The 23,381-nt window shown below is 38.6% G+C and overlaps 1 protein-coding gene across 1 annotated transcript in view; it reads right to left on the bottom strand.

Moving 5' to 3' along the window:
* The window catches only part of LOC124606090 (fatty acid synthase-like), a 448,407-nt gene that overhangs the window by 160,888 nt on the left and 264,138 nt on the right, over nucleotides 1-23,381 (bottom strand). The window contains exons 18-19 of the mRNA XM_047138055.1: nucleotides 6,487-6,800; nucleotides 2,367-2,630 (exon numbers count right to left, since the gene is read on the bottom strand). Coding sequence (XP_046994011.1) covers nucleotides 2,367-2,630; nucleotides 6,487-6,800 — 578 coding nt within the window. The remainder of the gene's footprint in view (nucleotides 1-2,366; nucleotides 2,631-6,486; nucleotides 6,801-23,381) is intronic.

Raw genomic sequence — 23,381 nt, 5'->3', positions numbered from 1 at the left:
CCTTTAACTTTCCTGCTATTTCCCCAGCCAATTTACCCTTCCCCTTCCTGTTGAGGTGAAGGCCATGCCTAGTACAATCCCACCTACTGAGAGAATCAACTTGAACCACACCAATGTGTGACCCCGCACCCGACATGAGCAGCCGTTCCAGCTCCAAATTAACTCTCTTGACAGAAGAGTTCAAATGAGGTCGGTCATGACGCCCAAGAACAGATACAAACTCAACACTAGTATGCTTCGATGCTGATGCTAGGTGAACCAGGTGTAACCGTACTGTTTGCTCAATGGCATACTGTACCAACACACTAGATGTTAGGCCCATTACGATGATGATTTATGCAATGTAGCAAATGTTGTTCTTATCAGAGCTTGCCCACACATACAGGTCCAATGTGACCTTGAACAAGTATTTGGAGCTCATCTGAAAAGACAAAATTGTGCCACTCATGTGCCCCACAACATTGTTTGTTGCATCAATGTTAGAACAACTGTCTCTGGTGTAATATAAAGAGCAGCCCCAACAATGGTCACTGATCTGAAAGTCTGTGGTGCTCCAGACATCATCACACTGTAAGTGTTGTGACTCAAGGTGCATGAGGCAGTGCAATCCCGTACAGCCAAACAATGTATTCTCATCCACAAGTCACTTGATGCCACTGAGATCCTGCATGGCATGGAGTATGGTGCTCCTGAATCCATCAATTCCATATCTGCATGAGAGCCATGGAATCCCTATAAATATAAGCAGCATATGCTGAATGATTAATTGCAGTGTCCACAGAACACAATTCTGCCACTGTCAAATTCTGACACAAGCTGGTGGACATTTCTCCTTGACACATAACATGATCTTCTCACAAACAATAAACATTCAAATGCACTTTCTGACTGGCAAACACATTGCATAATCTTTCCTTACATACAGAATGTAGATGGCATTACTCCTACCTACTATGAGCAGTTGAATTGAAATGTTAATTATTTGCATAAACAATAATTTAGTACCCTTTATGCCATTTTCACTGTTAGTTACACATTGTCCTTGTTGTGTAGCAATTTTAATGGTGAAAGGTGTATAAATTATTTCCAGAGGTGAAAAAGTGAATATAGATAAGAAAAATCCTAGCACTGAATTTTAAACTTTGGATTAAAAGGATCATCCTTATTTAGATACTGAGGTCCTATGAAACACAACTACTCTTCTAGCTATCTTCATGATATTTTTACCTTTAGTGGCTGTCATCTGTGTAGTAGCATCATTCTTGCTAATTTCTGTCTCTTAGCTAACACAGCTAATTTAGAGTCCGCATGCAAAAAAGATTGTAAATTTCCTTTTGCATGCAGAATCTAAATTACATATTTGAAGCAGTTGTCTGATGTCGCATTCAGTATTAGTACTGATTTTGCACATAGCAAAATTAAATCATCTAGTTTCGCCATCCAGCAAACACCGTGAAAATCTATCTTTTTTTTTTTTTTTTTTTTTTTTTTTTTTTTTTCTTTATCACAAGTTGAAATGTCAGGTAAAGAATTACTGGCTCACACTTGTAATAATCTATGTATTATAATACATATGGTTACCAGTTATCATAGATAAATACATTCTGTTGATTTGAATTGTTTGATTTAGGGAATAATTCTATAAAGGGAGACAGACACATGTTTCAGCAAATATTAGTGACAGAACACATACTGAGTCTGGATTGTGTAACCAGGTAGGCTTTTTGAAAGAAAATATGATCCAAATTAATAGAATCTGATGATGTGGATTAATAAGTTACAGAAGGGTAGTAATGATATAATCAATATTATGCACCTTGAATGGACAATACTTGCTTGAGTTTACAAATAACTGATTGTTATTTCTTTGAGCCATACTGTGTATCAATTGGCTGGCTCTCCCTTTCTCCCAGATATTCTTGGACTGGTATGTCCTTGTCCACTTAGATTAGTAGTATAACAAAATCTCTGACCAGACAGTCAGGGAAAGCAAAAATTATCAATTCCAAATGATACACTACAACTATCCAAACAAGAGAACATAAGGACCATTATCATGGGAAAAGAAGTAAAATTCTTGCTTATTATAAAGTTATAATTTATTAAGATATGTTTTATAGAATGAATTAACTGTAGATTGCGCCAGAAAATTTATCTCTTAGTAAATATGAAACTAGAGACTTTTTTCCCAAATGTCATTAGATTTTTCTTAAAGACTGATTCAATTGTTTTGTAAAGACATTAGTCAAAGACTGATTACTGAGTTCTTAAAGATATGCATACTTACATATGAAACATGGCATTTTGTACATTGTTATTTCCATAGTCATGCTTGTGTCTTCAGAATACAAGTCAAGTGTACTTACTTCCTTTTGGAGCAAGTATATGTATGTTCCATCCCTTGAAGAAATCTTTGAAAGTACTTTCATTTCTGTAGGTAGACTACTGGAGTTTGAATTCAGAATCATGAAACCATCATTCTTCATTGCCACCCTTCGTTTCTGATCTAAAGTGTCAGTTAACACTAGATCAAAATCATTTATTGTTGGTTTATTACAGACTGTTATTTCTGAACCAAGTTTTGTGTCAACTTCTGCCGAATTTGTCTCAGAAATCAAGTACTGTTTCACCTGAAACATAGTAACATATGTTATTATTAATAAAACTTACAAACTTCTACATATAAAGACAACTTTTTTAATGGAACTGAATGATTGTAGTTAGGGGCTTTCGAATAAAGTTTATCAGTGGACTTAAATGACATGATAATGAAATAGTTCCACAACTTCTTGCATTCATATAAAACTGTGCAAAATTATGAACCAGAATTGCTGGCTTATATTTATGTTCTGGAATTGAAATATTTATTACTGCTGCTAGATATATATATATATATATATATATATATATATATATATATATATATATATATATATATATATATATATATGACAGTATCCTAGCTTTTAGAACTACTAGCACCTTTGTGACAAAATGGGGACAAATATCTTTATCTCTCCTTGTCCTCAAGTCAGGGTGTGAGTGACCTCAACATTCTGCAACAGATGCTTCCTTCTTTTCCTAGAAAGAAGATACTATTAGTTCTGAAGGCATGTCCATTAGAACTACTGATATTTCACCCCTTTGCGAAAACCACGTTCTGTTTGCAGAGCAGTGATTTGATTTATTGTAAGATATTTGACACAATCACTTTTTTGTGATACAATCATAACTGGTTTAGGCCTTCAAAAGCCATCTTCAGGTACTGTGGGGAGCATTTGATGAACAAGTGTTCATGTGCTATCAACTCACAACAATACATGAGCACTAGTTCACTAAATGCTGGCCATTGCCTCAGAAGATGGTCTTTGAAGGCCTAAACTGACTGGATTTGTATAATGAAAAAGTGAATACATCAAAAATAAAAAAAATAATACCTTACTATTTCAGAAATTGAAGGTAAGTACTTGCCAACAATTCTTGTTCATAATTTTATAGTCAAGTATAGTATTGTTACACAAGCCAACCCACTACTGGGCTGAAATTTTTTGAACAAATCAAGCAAAAATAAGAATTTTAGAATAATGCTGTGTATCTTAATTTTCCTAAACACATGTTCATTATCAACCAATGTGCCATCTGATTCCATTGCAATCAGCTGCACCTGAAGAAACTGTAAATGGCGATTATGTCATCTTGCTAAGTGATCTTTCCTTTCTTTTTTTCCCCCGTAATATCTCAGTACGTTAAAAAGGTACAAGTGTTACCAACACAGCCAATTATTAGCCCTGAAGCATTTATAAATATTCTGGGAAGCCAAGGTTCATGATTTGTGCTACAGGTCAGTCATCCAGTGTTGGAGAATGACCTTCTCAACGTTTTTCAGTGTATTATTATTTTCAGTGATAGGCATTGATGTTGTTCTTACATGTTTTTTAATTTGATGTAACCACCTACTACTAGGTCAACATCATTGCCTTGTCTTATATCTTGGAATTCAACAAAGATTTTCTATCCATTTGCCTACCCATGTGTCTCATGGATCTCTGTTTAATATTCATTACCACTAGAATTAAGTCTTTCATGTCAGTCTGTTCCCTGACACATTTGTTTGTTTTCCTGTTCCTCCAAATAATTCCCAACATGTTCTCTCTACTGCTTACTAAGCAACTCTCATTTACTGAATTCCTTTCATATTTAAAGTCAATTTCTCAGTGTTGTAACTCACAACTCATAATTCACACTAATGGCCATTTCGTTTTCAGACACCTAAAAACCTACATTTTAAAAATTCTATTCTGGTTTTATCAAAAGCACTCAAGGCCATTTGTACTCATTTATATATTTTTCTGGAACATACCAAGTCATCTTCAGCTACACTGCAAATGAAAACTCACCGACTGGTTCTATGGATTCAATAATAATTTGTGATATTTTCTGTTTGTTACATCACTTTTACATTATTTCAGTCTTGATTTTCTTGAAAGAAATTTTGAACATGACAAAAGGTACCATCCACTAATTTCAGCAACTGCTCACTCCTATCCAAAAAATCCACCTAATTGTAGTACGTGCGGTTAAAGGCGCTGCAGTCTGGAACCGCAAGACCGCTACGGTTGCAGGTTCGAATCCTGCCTCGGGCATGGATGTGTGTGATGTCCTTAGGTTAGTTAGGTTTAATTAGTTCTAAGTTCTAGGGGACTGATGACCACAGCAGTTGAGTCCCATAGTGCTCAGAGCCATTTAGCCATTTAGCCTAATTGTAGTAGCAGTCAACAGGAATCAGCTGTATTGGGCCAATCCAGATGACCACTTTAGCCAGGAGATGTCCAAGGGCATGTTTTTGCTTCAGCCAGCTCATTCTTTTCTCAGATGAAGAAACCATTGTGTGATAGACATTACATGAGTAATGGAGAGGTGATTTTTGACATGGGACATTTCCTGAACAGCCAAACTGCAGACTTCTACAATCAAGGTCTCTGCCACATCATATCTGTTGGGAGTCATGTCTCACTGAATGGTCAATATGTAGAGAAATATCATCATCAGTGTGGAGGGTAAAAATCGTAGAGGGAGACCAAGAGATGAACACACTAAGCAGATTCAAAAGGATGTAGGTTGCAGTAAGTACTGGGAGATGAAGAAGCTTGCACAGGATAGAGTAGCATGGAGAGCTGCATCAAACCAGTCTCAGAACTGAAGACAACAAAAACAACAATCATCATCAAGTTTCATAGTCACAGCTTTATTTTTCAAGGTGAGAATCAAAACTTTATGACTAGTTCTCATGATTATATAGCTACATAACAAACACTACAGTTATATTGGTTGTTTTATACACAGTGGCCCTAGCTGGCTGTGTGAGATAGAGGGAAGGAGTGTGGGAATTGGTTGAGGTAAGTATGTGTGGAACAAGGGGAAGTTAGCTAGGTTTGGAGAGCAGCAGAGGGTGATATGTTGCTCTTAGCATCAGTAGTAAAATGAGAATTGAATAAAAGGGTACGAATCATAAAACTGAGAAGATGGGATAAGGACAGAAAATTTACATCAAAGTGAGTACAATGGCTGAACGGGGGACGCATGGGATGGAAAATGATAGGAGAGGAATGGTAAAAAAAACAAGGTGTATGGGTGGAGTTAGTGAAGTTTCAGGCTCAGAAGAGCTGTCGCTTGAAGAAGCAAACAGAGGAGACATAGGGAGGGGTTGATATAAATTGAATTGGCATTGAACCAGCTGTTGAAATCACTGATGTTGCAGAATGCAGTATGTTCAACAGCTGGGCAGAACATCTTCAGCAGCTAGTCAGTTGACCTTATGGATAGCCACAGTTTGGCCGTGGGCATGCTTTAGGTAGACAGTTCATTAGCTTTCAGACTCACATAAAACACAGCACAGTAACTGTAGTACAGCTGATATATCATATGGCTGCTTTTGCACATGGCCCTACATTTGATAAGATAGGAAATGCCTGTGAATGGACTGCAGTAGGATATGGTGGGTTGGTGGATGGTACAGGACTTGCATCTATACTGTCCATAGCAAAATGACCTATGTGGTGTAACACTGTGAATGAGTGAGACACAGGGTTGAATTAGGCTATTACATCAGCTGCGTGGGTCATGGAATATTAATTCTGGTCATGAGTGTAAAGTTTTGGATAGGAGGTCCTTCATCTCAGGGCACAAAGTGTCAAGCCCTCTTGAGAAGCTGTTGACTGTTTCACAGCTTACACACTATTGCGTAATTTTATTTCCTGTGTCAACTTTCACATTATTCTAGAAAAGGTGACTTTCTGTTGAGTTAGCACTGTATCATCTGCAACTTCATACAGCCATTCTCATTACATTACTAATACACATGAACTGGGAGAGTATGGACTTAATATCACAAAATGATAATTACAAGGCATATAAGATTTAACAGTGTTAGTATTACCAATTTCAAAACATTAAACTCATTCTGTTATGATAAAGATAACTGCTTACCATCATCCATGGGTTTTCAGAAAACCATTTTGAAACTGCAGAAGTATATTTAACTTTATCATTGTCAGAAAAAACAGCAGTTTTAATGTTAACCTGTTTAACACAGTTTTCAATAAAGATCTGTAGACAAATGCCAAGAGCTGTAAATGTATCTGTAAGGAAATTATGATAAGGAACAAAATTTTTGTAACTGCACGATGGCTGTTCATTTGGTGAACGGCGTGGTATTGCTGCTGTCTCTGCGTCAGAGAACTGCATTCCCTCACAGCCGACAGTTTTTAGTGCTTCGTCAACAATGACAAATACAGCATCACCTGAAATAAAGGGACCTTTCTGAACATTACATTTGGTACTAAATGATTATAATTTGTTACGTATAAATTGTATAAAATCAATGTTTACTTTTCACTCCAAATGAAAGAATATTAGTCATGAAGTACACAGAAGAAATACTATCTAACTAAGTTATGAATGAAATATGTGGAGACAAAACAAGGACAGCTGAAGAGCAAACACAGAGGTGAAGATGGTAACTATCAACCTGGGTGTGTCACTATGCTGTGGAAAGCAAGAAGAAGCAAACATGTAACTCATACTGCTGCAGCGAAGCATTTGTAACTTTTACTCCTTCTGCTGCGACTAAATTTTCTGGAGATAAAATAGTCCCTCATTCAAATATCCAGATGGGGGCAGTCTCAGAGGAGCTTAATAATGGTAACCAAGACTAAAATAAGATTAAAGCAATTAGCAACATGGATTTTTAGAGCACTTATAGCATGAGGTAAACTGGAGAACATAAAATGGGAGATGACGAGGCTAAAACTAGATATACCTCTACATATATAATCTATCAGCCACTGCATGCTGCATGGTGGAGGGTGTTACATACCACTATTAGTCATTTACTTTCCTGTTCCACTCACAAATAAGGCAAGGGAAAAACAACTGTCTATAATCCTCTGTAAGTGTCCTAATTTCTCTCATGTTATCTTCGAGGTCCTTACGTGATATGTATATTGACCGCAATAGAACTGATCTGCAGTCAGCTTCAAATGCTGGTTCTCTGAATTTCCACAACCATACCTCATGAAAAGAGAGTCATGTTCCTTCCAGGGATTCCCAGTTTATTTCATGAAGCATCTCCATCATACTTGCACACTGATGAAAACCTACCAGTAACAACTTTAGCAGCATGTCTCCAAATTGCTTCAATGTCTTTCTTTAAGCTGACATGGTTAGGATCCCAAACACCTGGGCGGTACTTAAGAATGGGCCACACTAGTGTTCTACACACTGTGTCCTTTACAGATCAGCTACACTTTTCTTATCAAAATTTCTTCCAATAAAATGAAGTCAAGCATTCACCTTCCCCATAACCAACCTGACTGACTCATTCCATTTCACATCTTTTTGCAGTGTTACGCATACATATTTAATCAGTGTGACTGGGTCAAGCACCATGCTACTAATGCTGTATTCAAACATTGTAGGATTGGTTTTCTTGCTCATCCATGATAACTTACATTTTTCTACATTTAGAGAAAGCTGTCATTCATCACATCAACTATAAATTCTGTCTAAGTCACTTTGTATTTTCAGTCACTCAATGACTACATGTTCACATACACCACAACATCATCAGCAAATAGCAATAATTTGCTATTCACACTGTCCGTCAGATCAATCACATACATAAAGAGTAACAGCCATCCTACCACACTTCCCCGGGGCACTCCTGATGCTACCCCTTTCTCTGATGAATACTCACTGTTGAGGACAACATGCTGGGTTGTATTACTTTAAAAAATCTTTGAGTGACTCACAAATCTGGGAACGTAATCCATATGCTGAGACCTTTGTCAGCACTCTGTAATGGGACACCATGTAAAAAGCTTTCTGGAAATCTAGGTATGTGGAATCTGGCTGTTGCCCTCAATCCATGGTTGTCAGGATATCATGTGAGGAAGGATAAGTTGAGTTTCATACAAGTGTTGTTTTCTAAATCTGTGCTGATTTGTGGACAGTAGCTTTTCTGTCTCATAGAAATTTATTATATTTAAACTCACAATGTAGTCAAGAATTCTGAGAAAACTGGTGTTAAGGATACTGATCTGTAATTATGTGGGTACATTCTTACACCTCTCTTGTATTAGGGATGAGTCAAAGAAGATTTCTGGTTTGGACAATTTCCATGTAATATACTCAGTCAACTAAAACAAAATAACTAGAGCTGGTGTAATATTCTCAATGGAATGGGGAATAAATGAGTCAAAAGCTAATTGCTGCATAGTGACAGGAAGTCATCATTATCATCTTGGGATCCTTCCAGAGAACTGGACACAACTTGTGGACAATATGCATTAATCTGTTTCAGTCATTACAAGCATCTTCTCTTTTTACATCTTGCAATGTTGCTCCTTTCTGAAGAAGGTATTCACGTGTTTGGTCTAGCCACCTTCTTCTGGATTCTCCAATATGTCTTCCTCTATGTACTGTCATTTCCAATTAATGCCTAGGGGTGCTAGTCTCTTACATCCTTTGCATATGCTCAAACCATTTCAACCATGCAATGCATAATCTTTTCTCCATTGCGTAGGTCATTTGCATGTCACTCCCAATGCACTCATTTCTTGTCTCTTATTGTTTTTTTGCATACTAGATTATAAAGAATTGATTTTGCATGATTGTTGTTTGCTGATGCACCTTTTTCATAACACATTGTCCTACAAGCCATATGTTATGATTGGCACAAGATATGATTTGGACATTGCTTGTTTGGCTTTTATGGGAACTACTGTATACCGCACTAGTCTTCATATTGGATACAAGAACATGGAATCTTCGGACACTCTGTTCTGAACTTCTAGCTCAGCAGTTCCTGGTTTGATACAATGCATCCAAGATAAGTAAAGCTTTCTACACAGTCAATTCTTTCTCCAAGGAGTCTAAGGTTACATTAACCAAGTGTTCTGCTCAATTTCATTTTTACATTTTTCTTCTTACTCACAATTAACTTGTACTCATTAAATTTATTAGTCCAGCGATATGATTTCCTCTGAATCTCTTGTTTTGTCTCTTGTAAGAAGGCAAATATCACCAGCAGAATCCAATCCCGTCAAATCTCCAGATTCTACAGCTTTAATTTCTTTAATAATTCAGTCCATTAGTGCAATGATATATACTGTGAATAGTGCAATATCTTGTTGTATGCCTCTCTTTTTCTACTGTACACTGATTTCACAGTTTTTGGACCCTCCAAATTAGAGAACTTGGAAGCTCTAGTTTATGCAAACATTCTGATATACTGCTCTTTGAAACAATGTTGTCAGCTTTTTCTATGCCTAAATAGACTACAGTTTGATCTTTCCGCTATCACTGCAATTTTCAATTAGGTGTCTAACTCTGGAAACTTGGCAAATTACTCCTCTGTTGCCTCTGAGAAGGATAATAATAATTAAACAGAAAGCAGAACCAGTAGATTTAACTGTCATTCAAGCAAATATAACAACATTTGGACATGGTGATCATGATCTTGGGAACACTACAACCAACCCCCATTGTCTGGCTTCCAGTCCTATCACATTATGAACCTCCACACATCTGATGACAATCAGCAGCTCAGTGGGTAGCTATATCAGTCATTGTCAATCAAACCCTACGCATCCACCAATATTTTCCTACTGGGGACCGTCTCAAATCCCGAAAACCATTCAGTACGGATGAAGCAACACCCAAGGATGAAAGGACTGCACAGAGAGAAGAGTGACAGTGGATAGCTGTGAAGAACAGCAGCCTGGTGCCTGACCCAACAGTGCAAGTGCCAGGCTTCGAGCTACCATGGAGTCACTGGATTGCACTGAACAGACTACGAACCAGATTTGGACAATGCAGACAATTAATGGTGAAGTAGGGACTAGCCAAAGATCCCAGGTGATTGTGGAATGGAACAGACTATGGAATATATTTTAAGTTTTTATGTGTATGGTTTTCCTAAAAAAGTCTTAAAACATCCAATTACTGACAGTCAATGGCAAAAAAGATTGGATACACAATTCCATGTTTATATTGTCATAATCTATATATTTATGAACATTGCTGATTTTTGTTTAGTTTAAAATTTACTTTCTGTAGTCTGGATGTGGAATACAAAAGAAATAAAATAAGAAGATGTGTACAAGCACCTGGAGTAAATTTTGCTATATGTGTTAGACATAAATAATCTTATTACTGTGGGTAACTGAAATGCTGTGGGAGGAGAAAAACAAGAAGCTGAAATGACAGGAAGGTATAGATTAGGAATTAGAAATAAAAGAGGAAAAAGGTCTTTCAATTTTTGCATAAAAAGAGAGGCATGGATAAAACCAAAAACTGAATACAAATCGCTAGTTCAAAAGATAGCCAAAAAGTTGAACAATAGATAAATTAAAAACACTGAGCAGCACAGAAAACTATAGAAATTCCAGAATGAGATTTTCACTCTGCAGCAGAGTGTGCACTGATACGAAACTTCCTGGCAGATTAAAACTGTGTGCCGGACCGAGACTCGAAGTCGGGACCTTTGCCTTTCATGGGCAAGTGCTCTGCCAACTGAGCTACCCAAACATGACTCATGCCCAGTCCTCACAGCTTTACTTCTGCCAGTACCTCGTCTCCTACCTTCCAAACTTTACAGAAGCTCTCCTGCGAACCTTGTAGAACTAGCACTCCTTTCTTTCAGGGGTGTGAGTCGTGCTTGGGTAGCTCAGTTGGTAGAGCACTTGCCAGCGAAAGGCAAAGGTCCTGAGTTCGAGTCTCGGTCCGGCACATACTTTTAATCTGCCAGGAAGTTTATTTACTACAGAAATTCATTGAAGTTATAACTGAAAGACAATATAGGTCAAACAATAAACCTCTGTTGGGAAAATCTAAAAATTGCAATAATAACTACTTAGGAAGTAGCAAAGGACAAAACTAGTCCCTCACAAAATGAACCTAGGGAACCACAGATAAATGATCACATAACAGCATTAACAGGACACAGGCTAAAGTTCAAAGGAAAGAAAATGAACTAAAATAAAGTAGACTAAGAAACTTAGTTAATGGAAAAGCAAAAAGAGCTAAGTATAATGATTACAAGCCACATGTCACAAAATTAATTAATATTACAGACACATGACCAGATAAGAAACCAGGAAAAAAAACCAAAGAAATTCAATCTGCTCCAAGGAGGGAATTTTTTATAGATGATGAGGACATAGCTGACAGATGGAAACAATATATTGAAAAATTTTATTATGAGACAGAACAATTAAGGAAAATGGATGGAGAAAAAGTAGAAAAAATGGAAATGAGGCATGACATTACAAAAGAATTTGAAAAGGCATTAAATGGTTTGAAATAAAAGAAGGATAGTGGTATTGCTAACATCACAGGTGAAATGATTAAAGCCTTAGATCCAGAAACAAATCTTCTGACATATCATTTAATCAGTCATATCTATAAAGACAGTAAATCATCTGTTACATTTTATGTGTAGTGAAGACTCTTTGACTGTTCATGTTTTCTTTGAACTACAAAACATACATAGATGTTCTTTGCGGTTTACAATTGCATGATGTAACAATCTATTTATGTTGTGTTGAATAAACTGTATTTCCACACTAAATTTGGTAACCCCAAATTTGCAAATCAAATTCCAGAACAATTGCTTTGTATGCCCAAAAACTGAATTGCATACTGAAATGATGAAATGCATCTTGCATAAGTTTTTGTGTTAACTGCACCACTTGGAACTAATTGTGAACAACCACGTCAAATATTTAATGCCTACCGTGACGTACACATAGAGTCCTGGAAGCACATTGACAAGAGTGGCAAATGTGAACCTTAGTCTGGCTGTGGTGAAAACTTGCCCTTCTGGTCAGTTGGAAAATACAGTTTGATGGTTTTCCCAACTTGAGAGACAATTTCTCTCAATCCACATCACCTCAGATGAAACTACATATATTTATGTGGAGGCTGCAGTTAATGATCAACTGGCTACAAAAGTACAACAGCCTAGCTTCACCATCAGGCACTGAAAAGTAGACTTCCATCAAGCAGGTGCTTGCAATGTGCATACTGCAGTCAGAAGCCAAGCAACTTCAAAAACGGTTCACCACTTAGAAAGTCTGTAACTGCACACCATCCCAAATACTTCATCATCTTTGCTCACTATCAGGTGATGCAATTGATGATGATTTTCTGTGAAATGTATGGCTGTTGGTCTTGCCTACAGCTGCACACAAAATACTCACAGTTATCAATGGTGATATTGAAACTGTTGATCAAACTGCTGACACAATAATTGATATGTATCCATTACAGGTGTCATAACCATCTCTACTAAGACAAAGCACTGCTAGAACAAGTAAGTGAACTATGTAAACAAGCCACAGACTTAAAAATATAGTGCTCCACATGTGTTGCAACAATGACAATATTCTTGCAGAAATGAGCATTCAACTTCATGCAGAAACAAGCATTCACCCTCCAGGGAGAATATCTGCTGGTATCACAGACAATTTGGAACTGTAAAAAGTGTCGACCATCCTGTGACAAGGAAAATGCTGCTGGAAATCAGTAGCAACAGTGGTTGGTTTCAAACCAGACAGCAGAACTGTGTACTAAGTTACAGTTCCTCATAAACATAGGTCGTGATGCCTAAATGCTGATGGCAGCCACCTGTATCCTGCAAATGACTGTTCCATCAAGACTTATGAGCATGTCTCCTTACATTTATCCTTCAAACTTTGACATGAATTAGTATGGAGATTCTTTGTCCTTGAAGTGATACACCCAGTAGTTTGAGCATATTCCTTATCACTTTACAGCCTCCTCCCAGATCTTTGGCATTGACATCTACTTGACTCTAAAACATTGTTGTCTACTTACGCACTACACAATGCCAGTCTTGCTGGCATCAAGGTGACTGCTGGTGATTCACCATATAATGGCCTGCTCTGCCATTTCCCTGAAGGCACATGTCCTTCACCTACTCCAGCATCAATAAAACACTCAACAGTTCATCACATTGTCATCATACCAGGACAACTAGTTCACATACAGTCTTACTGTCACCTCCACACAAACTCAAGTTCACAAAGTAGAGTTCTCCTCCATGTTTGTATAAGCGACTTGTCATCCTTCAAATAGTAGCTGGGCCTCATAACTCCAAATTGTCCCTAACAAGAAGAAGGTGATGATTGTCAGCTAAACACCAGAATAATATCTACCACTTCCCTCTTCTACATATCAAAAACTTTGCTGTGAACATTAATGGGAAGACAGTTTTCTCCACAATACATCTTGTCCATGCTGTTTATCATGTACCCATTGAACAAGAAAACATTCCCAAAACTGCAGTTTGGATTCCGCTCATACTTGCCATTTGGATGGGCAATGATACACAGGCTTTCCAGTATGTCATGGATGAAATATGTAGAGACTTAGAGTTCTGTCATGTCTATACTGATGACCTGCTCGTATTATTATCCAATGAGGCAGAGTATCTAGCATGCCTACAGCGACTGTTCATTAGGTGCAAGAAAATGGCTTAGTGAGTAATCTTTCAAAATGTGATGTTGGAGTGACAGAAGTAAAATTTTTAGAGTATCATATCTATGCACAAGGTATTCTGCCACTTCAAGACGAGTTTAAGCTGTTTCAAACTTTCCATAGCTCACTACAACACATGAATTATGGCATTTCTTGGAATTGACAATTTTGTTTTTGGTGCTTTGTGTGAAATCATGCAGTGTTAGCAACTTCTCTCAATGAAATGCTGTAAGGTTTGCCTCAACCCTTGCCAGGCGCAACAGTGGACTGATAAGAAAGCATCCTTCAGCAGAGTGAAAGCCACTACTGCAGAAGCTGCATTATGAGCTCATCCATTTCCTGATGCACCTCCAACACTTATGGTGGATGCATCATCAACTGCCAATGGAGATGCATTATAACATGTAAAACATGACTGGCAACTCTAACTTGCTTCTGTAAAAGATTATCACCATTACAAGCTAATTGGTCAACATATGACCATGATCTCTAAGCAGTATACATCTCCATCAAAAAGTTTATGCACATGCTCAAAGCAGATTTCCATTCTTATTACAGACCATAAGCCATTTGTGTTTGCCTTCGATCAGAAGCCAGACAACACGTCACTGCCCCAGTTGCGGTATTTGGTCTTCATTCAAAATTTACACTGGATGTTCGACAAGTTAAATGGTGAGCAGAGTGAACCAGCAGATGTACTTATCTTGATGACTGCGAAGAAGCTCGACTTCATAGTACTTGTAGACACTCAGGAAAGAGAGAACAAACTGAAGGCTTCCTTAAAACACCATCAGGCGTACAGATCCAAAGTATTAAAATACCACGCTTGAATTTAGTTGTATACTGTGACGTATCAATGACACAAGTGTAACAATTTGCTACAGTAGATTTCTGATGGCAAGCAATTTTCCCTGATCATGGCCCCTCACACCAAGCAGTGTGGGCTACTGTATGACTTGTGAAAAAGGCACTTGTTTGGCTAAATACTGCAAAGCATTTGTCTACCAGTGTAAATCTTGTCATCATAACATAATAACTCTGCACGTTACAACTGTGCTTCATACTTTATCCCCACAGAGTCAATGATTTGAGCATGTCCACGCTGTCAGTATTGGACCTTTACCACTCTCAGAAGGATACCAATATTGCCTAACAGCAACTGACGATTTCTCTCAAGGTCCTGAAGCCAACCCAATGAAAGATGCAACAGCAGCAACTGTAGCCACAACCTCCCCCCCCCCCCTTTTTTTTTATCAGAGTATGCAGGTCGTTCATACCTCTTCAAAGTACTTGCAAAACTGCTTGCCATGAACTAAATTTGAACCTGCACCTCCCACCTTGCCACTAATGTTGTTGTAGAATGGTTCCATCAACAATTAAAGGCCTCACTTAGTTGGCATGGCACATAGCATTGCACTGACGGCCTCCTGTTGTGATACTAGCCCACCAAACAGATTTCAAAGAAGAATTCAACATGATTGCCTGCAGAATTCTCCACTGACACATCAAATATTATTACTGAAACTGCAGAGTTTGCACAACACCAGAAGAATATTCTATCCAGCAGACATTAATTTTCTTTGACTTAAAATCCTGCAAACCATTCTTCATCCTACACAACGCCATTTGGAAACCTCTCGAACCACCATATTATTGTCCATACACAGCATTGGCACGCCAGGACATAAGGCAGATTTCACCTCAGATCAGGCTCACACTGGTTCAGAGAAAGCAACTAACGCTGACACACTATCAATGTGTGATTCCATGAGGGCACAGAATTCACCCAGCTTTTCACCATCACACCCTGTGCCTGTGCGGAAACTTCCATTCACCGCTCATTGTAAGTGTTATGCACTGCAAACCAAGTATCACTGAGCAACTAAAACTGTTAATACTCATATCATTTAGTAGCCTAATATACTGAATTTGCACATAATCTTCTTATGTATCTCTAACCATTAGTTTCACTCAAACAGGAATAAGTAGGTAGGACACATTGTTAGGTATCAAGGAATCATTAATTTGAAAATCAGAGAGAGAGAGAGAGAGAGAGAGAGAGAGAGAGAGAGAGAGAGAGAAGAGAGAGAGAGTGGAGGAGGAGAGGAGGGGGAGTAGGAGATTAGTGGTTAACATCCTGTCAACAACAAGGTGTATGGAGGGGGCTTGGGTAAAAATTATAGAGTGAGGCAAAGCTTGACTACAGAGAGCGGGTTCAAACTGTTGCAATAGCTATGGAGATACTAAACGTTTTGGAACAGATTAGCTAGCAAGAAGAGTAATATCGAATCAATCATCTGACTGAAAACAAGAACATGAACAACAGGATTCTATGTGGGCTGTTAACATTGCTTTTACAATGAGACACTGTCCAGTGATTGTTATCCATGATGGAGAAGCAAAGCAGACATTTTGGACTGCCAGTCAGTCAACTTTCAACAATGAAATTTGTTACTATAAAGTACATATTTATTGCAGAGACTACTTCATCTCCTGCAGCCTCTCTTTGGGCATATACTGTACACTGGATCAGTGGCGTAGAATGGGCCATCAAATCAATGATAGCTTCTGGTACAGTTCTCTAGAAAGCACTTGATCTATATCTACTTGACTGATTCAGATGTAAAGTTCTTCATTCATCATAACCTAAATTATCGTGTAACAAAAGTAGTGTCTGATGTAGCATAACAATTACTTCCCTCTACAACATGAAATTTCTTGAAATTATCTATCTCTTTTCATAACACTCCTTTTAATTATATTTAATTTATTAGCTTACCTCATTTAATTTAAGAGTTTGTACTTTGTTTTCTATTTTGAAATTATCCATAACATTACTAACATTTATTGGAAGTCAGAACCAGCTCTTATTCTTGGCGACATCGTAAGTTTCTGAGTGGTAACTTCCGTGGGCCTCTCCCATGAAGCCTGCCTGCATGAAATATCAACATTATGATACGCCTGATTTACATACAAAGAGAAACTTCAGTCTGTGAGGGTCCCCAAATTCTTTTCTGAGCCACTGATTCAAGCTTAAAATTAATTTTCAGTGTCACCTAAAATGCATAAATAATAATCTAAGACAAAAAACATTGTGTTATCCAACATACAGCTTATTTGATGGCATACAAATGATGTCACAGGCCACCATTATGAAAGTGTGTATTTCAGCTGAGCATGGCAGTTTTTAAGTGAGTTATAGCAGCTCTAGCAGAGTGATAGGAGGGACAGGTGGTGGTTGTGCTACACAGGTCCAGATGGCACTGCATATAATCTGTCCTGAGTAACAGTGTGGTGGTGATTCTGATGGTAACCATATTGAATGGAAGCAGACACAAGTATTTATTTGTGGTGGAGCATAATAATAAAAATAAATAAACACTATCTAAAGTTTTCATTTGTTATTAAAACCTTGCACATCATCCCAAACACTAATGAAATCTCGGAAAACATACTTTTTGTAATAGTGTAGCACAGCTTCAATTTATGTAAGTGTCAGCATGATGGAACCGCTAAAAGCTGCTTTAATATGTATTTATTTGCAGGAAACCAGTTTTGGTTAAGTTACCATCTTTAAGTCACAATTTAACATTACATCCCATTAGCAAAAAGTTCTTTGGTGTCAAATACAAAAATGTTTTCAGTTGCAGCATCTGTGCCCAGCATATTTTTGGATACTCTGATAAATGTGCATTTACAACTAAATGCGTTTGTGTAGTTATCTACAGCCTAATTTAGAGTATCTACTTTTTCAATTTGTTTCTTCAGTACTGTTGCAAAGGATTTGAAAACAATAGAGGGTACAGTTTCCTTAACTGTGGCTCTTTCTCATGATAGAATATGGATTCAGTTCCCCATTAACACCATAATTTTTTTTTGTCTTTGACAACCAAGTGGATTCTGCATCAGATGGGTTGGTTCTATGCAAAATTTATGCAACATTCTAGATTTGAATACATCATTCACAGATCATGCAAAGTGAAACCATTTTTGCCACACGTTACTTGTACTCTTCATGCTAAGGTTATATGTCAATCTCGTTGCCACTTACATCAGGGGATGTACATCTTGGTCCTTAGAGAAATAAAACCACCTTATACACTCAAGAGGAATGTGGGACCTGGAAGGAACTATAAATGGGACAGTCTCCATTCCTTTGCTTAAACTTTTTATTGTATTCTAGCGATTACATATTCCTTCAAAACCCTACTCTTCCTGGAGATATGGCATTGGGATGATCATCAGATATTTGAAAGTCAATACACTTACAAAAAAGCAGGACACTTGCAGTCTGGCAATAATTTCATATAACTACAATTTTTCATTTTTTAAAAAGGTTCTTAGCTTGGACATAAAGAGTTTTCTCAACAATACTGCTCAGTCTTTGCAGTATCTTTTGTATGCAAAAGGAAGACAGTTTCACACCTTCTCTGGATCCACTTTATAATAGTAAACACATTCTGACATTTTATTTGTGTCATGCCAAACATGTTATTGACGATCATTATCTCAGCAGTACCAGCAAACTGATGCCTTTTGATTGGATGAGTATCATTACATCTGCTGAGCCACTTATTCATTCATTTCTTCATTCACAGTGTTCTATAGATGCCACCAGAAAGAGAACATTCAGGGATGTGGAACGAAACCAGGTAGTGAGTTTTTCATGGAGCTTGGGTCCACAGCCATGAGAAATTATTTATGTGATGGTATCCCACCCATAAATGTCAGTTTTAGTGCATCTGTTGGACTATTGTACAATTTCTACCTTTAGCCATTTCCAAATATTCTGATAAAAAGCACTGGTAATAATTTAGTGCATAAAAAAATCAACTGAAATTAAATGCAGTGACAAACTAAATGATAAATTATGCGAAGATTAATAAGGACTTACTGTACATTTGAAAACATAATATTTGTCGAACATTAGTGATGGTACATTACACCTTACATGATACATCTACAGCCATTGTTCTTTTGAGTGCACCTGTTATATTTGTAAACTCTTATTATCTTTGTTTTTAAATCAGGGTACTTGAAAATGGCCAAAAACCAAAATTTTACTAGAGTACAACAATTAATGTAAAACTGACAGCTGAAAATAGGATGCAATCATTTAAACAAGTCAAGGTATGATTTAACAAAACACAAGGAAATCAGAGAAATTTAATGTGTATACTGCATTAACAATAAACTGTCATTACACCGCTCAGTAGTGTTACGTTTATTACACCTAAATTTAACCACACAAATTACAAAGAAAGCTGTTACTTTTCTTAAAAAGAAGAAGAAGAAGCTGTCACCTCCATTATACTAAGTAACTACTGTTTATCTGCGAAAGGTAGCTTAATATTTGTATGATTAGAATGGTATTCTTCAAAGGAAATATTTACCTCCATCTCCAAACACCAGAGTCCCACTTATAACACATGACTTATTATCAAGCAGCTTTACAATAAACACTGCTACTTGTCATGCAATTAAAGATGTTGCAATCTATGAACATCCCAAAGTAAAAAGCCGAGCAATATTTATATAACTATTGGCACACGACATATGTTGTTTCATAGGTGAAACTTGCTTCGATGTTCTGCCAGTTACAGGGCTGGTATAGGTGGTGGTAGAAGGGTGCATATGACAAGTCTTGCAGCTGGGACAATCACAGGAGTAAGAGCCACAGGGCGAGGTGGTGGTAGAAGGGTGCATATGACAAGTCTTGCAGCTGGGACAATCACAGGAGTAAGAGCCATAGGGCAGGGAAATGGATGCATAGTGTCTGACAAGAATACTGCAGAGTTTGTGGAGAGGCAGCACAAAAAGCTGTTTTAGGAGTTGTGGGTTGGACCTCAGTATAAGGCATGATTTTAGGAAGTCATAGCCTTGTCAAAGTAGCTGATTAATACATTCTTCTGTAGAATGAGTCTTTCCCTTTCATCACACCTGGTAAATTTTCCTTGGTCTGTGGTACTATGTGACTTTTCCAAACTCTCCCCATTTCCTAAACCTCTCCAGTCCTTTCTTTCATCCCTCTTTCTTTCCCTTCAATGCTCCTGCCAGAAGAAGGAGCCACTGGCTCCAAAGGCTTGCACATTTCTTTAACATTTACATGCATTTTCTCTTGCTGTCATCACTAGTTGAGTATTTTTTTTATCCATCAAATACACTCCTGGAAATGGAAAAAAGAACACATTGACACCGGTGTGTCAGACCCACCATACTTGCTCCGGACACTGCGAGAGGGCTGTACAAGCAATGATCACACGCACGGCACAGCGGACACACCAGGAACCGCGGTGTTGGCCGTCGAATGGCGCTAACTACGCAGCATTTGTGCACCGCCGCCGTCAGTGTCAGCCAGTTTGCCGTGGCATACAGAGCTCCATCGCAGTCTTTAACACTGGTAGCATGCCGCGACAGCGTGGACGTGAACCGTATGTGCAGTTGACGGACTTTGAGCGAGGGCGTATAGTGGGCATGCGGGAGGCCGGGTGGACGTACCGCCGAATTGCTCAACACGTGGGGCGTGAGGTCTCCACAGTACATCGATGTTGTCGCCAGTGGTCGGCGGAAGGTGCACGTGCCCGTCGACCTGGGACCAGACCGCAGCGACGCACGGATGCACGCCAAGACCGTAGGATCCTACGCAGTGCCGTAGGGGACCGCACCGCCACTTCCCAGCAAATTAGGGACACTGTTGCTCCTGGGGTATCGGCGAGGACCATTCGCAACCGTCTCCATGAAGCTGGGCTACGGTCCCGCACACCGTTAGGCCGTCTTCCGCTCATGCCCCAACATTGTGTAGCCCGCCTCCAGTGGTGTCGCGACAGGCGTGAATGGAGGGACGAATGGAGACGTGTCGTCTTCAGCGATGAGAGTCGCTTCTGCCTTGGTGCCAATGATGGTCGTATGCGTGTTTGGCGCCGTGCAGGTGAGCGCCACAATCAGGACTGCATACGACCGAGGCACACAGGGCCAACACCCGGCATCATGGTGTGGGGAGCGATCTCCTACACTGGCCGTACACCACTGGTGATCGTCGAGGGGACACTGAATAGTGCACGGTACATCCAAACTGTCATCGAACCCATCGTTCTACCATTCCTAGACCGGCAAGGGAACTTGCTGTTCCAACAGGACAATGCACGTCCGCATGTATCCCGTGCCACCCAATGTGCTCTAGAAGGTGTAAGTCAACTACTCTGGCCAGCAAGATCTCCGGATCTGTCCCCCACTGAGCATGTTTGGGACTGGATGAAGTGTCGTCTCACGCGGTCTGCACGTCCAGCACGAACGCTGGTCCAACTGAGGCGCCAGGTGGAAATGGCATGGCAAGCCGTTCCACAGGACTACATCCAGCATCTCTACGATCATCTCCATGGGAGAATAGCAGCCTGCATTGCTGCGAAAGGTGGATATACATTGTACTAGTGCCGACATTGTGCATGCTCTGTTGCCTGTGTCTATGTGCCTGTGGTTCTGTCAGTGTGATCATGTGATGTATCTGACCCCAGGAATGTGTCAATAAAGTTTCCCCTTCCTGGGACAATGAATTCACGGTGTTCTTATTTCAATTTCCAGGAGTGTATACTATATTTTCAAAAACTGACTGCTTTAGTTAATATGTGAACATAGGTATTCATAATTGTTATAGATTTCCAGGAAGTACAATAACTAAAACTTTCTCATCCAAACTCATCTTTAAAATAAACTTAAGAAAGAAAGGAAGAAACATATTATTATAGCAGCTGAACTAAGTGTGAATGTGATGAGTCATGACAATGTCCGTCCCTGGTAGCTGAGTGGTCAGCATGACAGAATGGTTCAATTCCCAGCTGTGTTGGAGATTTTCTCTGCTCAGTGGCATCAAATTGAAAGACTTGAACTTGGCGAACGGTCTCCCCTATGGGAGACCCTTGTTACCCAACATTTAGATTTTTTAGTCATGACAAGCTCAAAACAGTTTTTTGACTTAACTCAGAACATTTTTGTCAAGTCACTAGAGAAAATGCCCATTCAGCTACATGTATAGACAATGTATTATCAATATAATAGAAGGAAACATTCCATGTGGGGAAAATTATATATAAAAACAAAGATGAGGTGGCTTACCGAACGAAAGCGCTGGCAGGTCAATAGACACACAAACAAACACAAACATACACACAAAATTCAAGCTTTCGCAACAAACTGTTGCCTCATCAGGAAAGAGGGAAGGAGAGGGGAAGACGAAAGGAAGTGGGTTTTAAGGGAGAGGGTAAGGAGTCATTCCAATCCCGGGAGCGGAAAGACTTACCTTAGGGGGAAAAAAGGACAGGTATACACTCGCACACACGCACATATCCATCCACACATACAGACACAAGCAGACATATATATGTCTGCTTGTGTCTGTATGTGTGGATGGATATGTGCGTGTGTGCGAGTGTATACCTGTCCTTTTTTCCCCCTAAGGTAAGTCTTTCCGCTCCCGGGATTGGAATGACTCCTTACCCTCTCCCTTAAAACCCACTTCCTTTCGTCTTCCCCTCTCCTTCCCTCTTTCCTGATGAGGCAACAGTTTGTTGCGAAAGGTTGAATTTTGTGTGTATGTTTGTGTTTGTTTGTGTGTCTATCGACCTGCCAGCACTTTCGTTCGGTAAGTCACCTCATCTTTGTTTTTATATACAATGTATTATCAAATTAGATGTTCAAAGTGAAAATAAGATCTGTTTGGATTTACGAATTTTTGACAATTCTGTGTTGTTTATTCAGCTGCCAGGAATAAAGAAACCAAATGCTAAGAATGGTTATATGAAAATAAACTTTTGTAAAAATAACTTGAACATATTCCATGACAAGACAGACACAGTAAATTGACATATAGATAACAGTGTGTCAAGTACTGAGAACTTCAATAATTTTAAGAACATTTCTAGATGTAATCAATGAATCATTCTCACCTAGGATCTTGCACTGCAAAGCCAAAAGTAAACTAAACTGATTTACTCCAGGCTTTAAAAAATCTAGTGTGAGAAAATGAGAACTACATAATGTTCTGAAACACAAAACTCTGACTTCATTAGCTACGTGAGACAGTAAGAAGTTATATTTAAAAGTGTTGTTGAAACTGCCAAAAGATGAGTTTATTTTAGGACATATGAATAAGTGTAAAGTAGTATGGTCTGTTATTAAATACAAATTAAGTACAATAGTTAACTATCAAGAAATTTAAAAAATAAAATGAAATACCAATATTATTGTAGGTTATATTCAAATGTCTCAATGCTTTGATAAATTTCTCATAAATATATCAAACTCCAACAGAGGTATAATTACTTATC

The sequence above is a fragment of the Schistocerca americana genome, chromosome 3 (genome assembly GCF_021461395.2).
Source record: "Schistocerca americana isolate TAMUIC-IGC-003095 chromosome 3, iqSchAmer2.1, whole genome shotgun sequence".
NCBI classification, from domain to species: Eukaryota; Metazoa; Arthropoda; class Insecta; order Orthoptera; family Acrididae; genus Schistocerca; species Schistocerca americana.
This window is presented reverse-complemented; position numbering and strand designations above follow the sequence as displayed.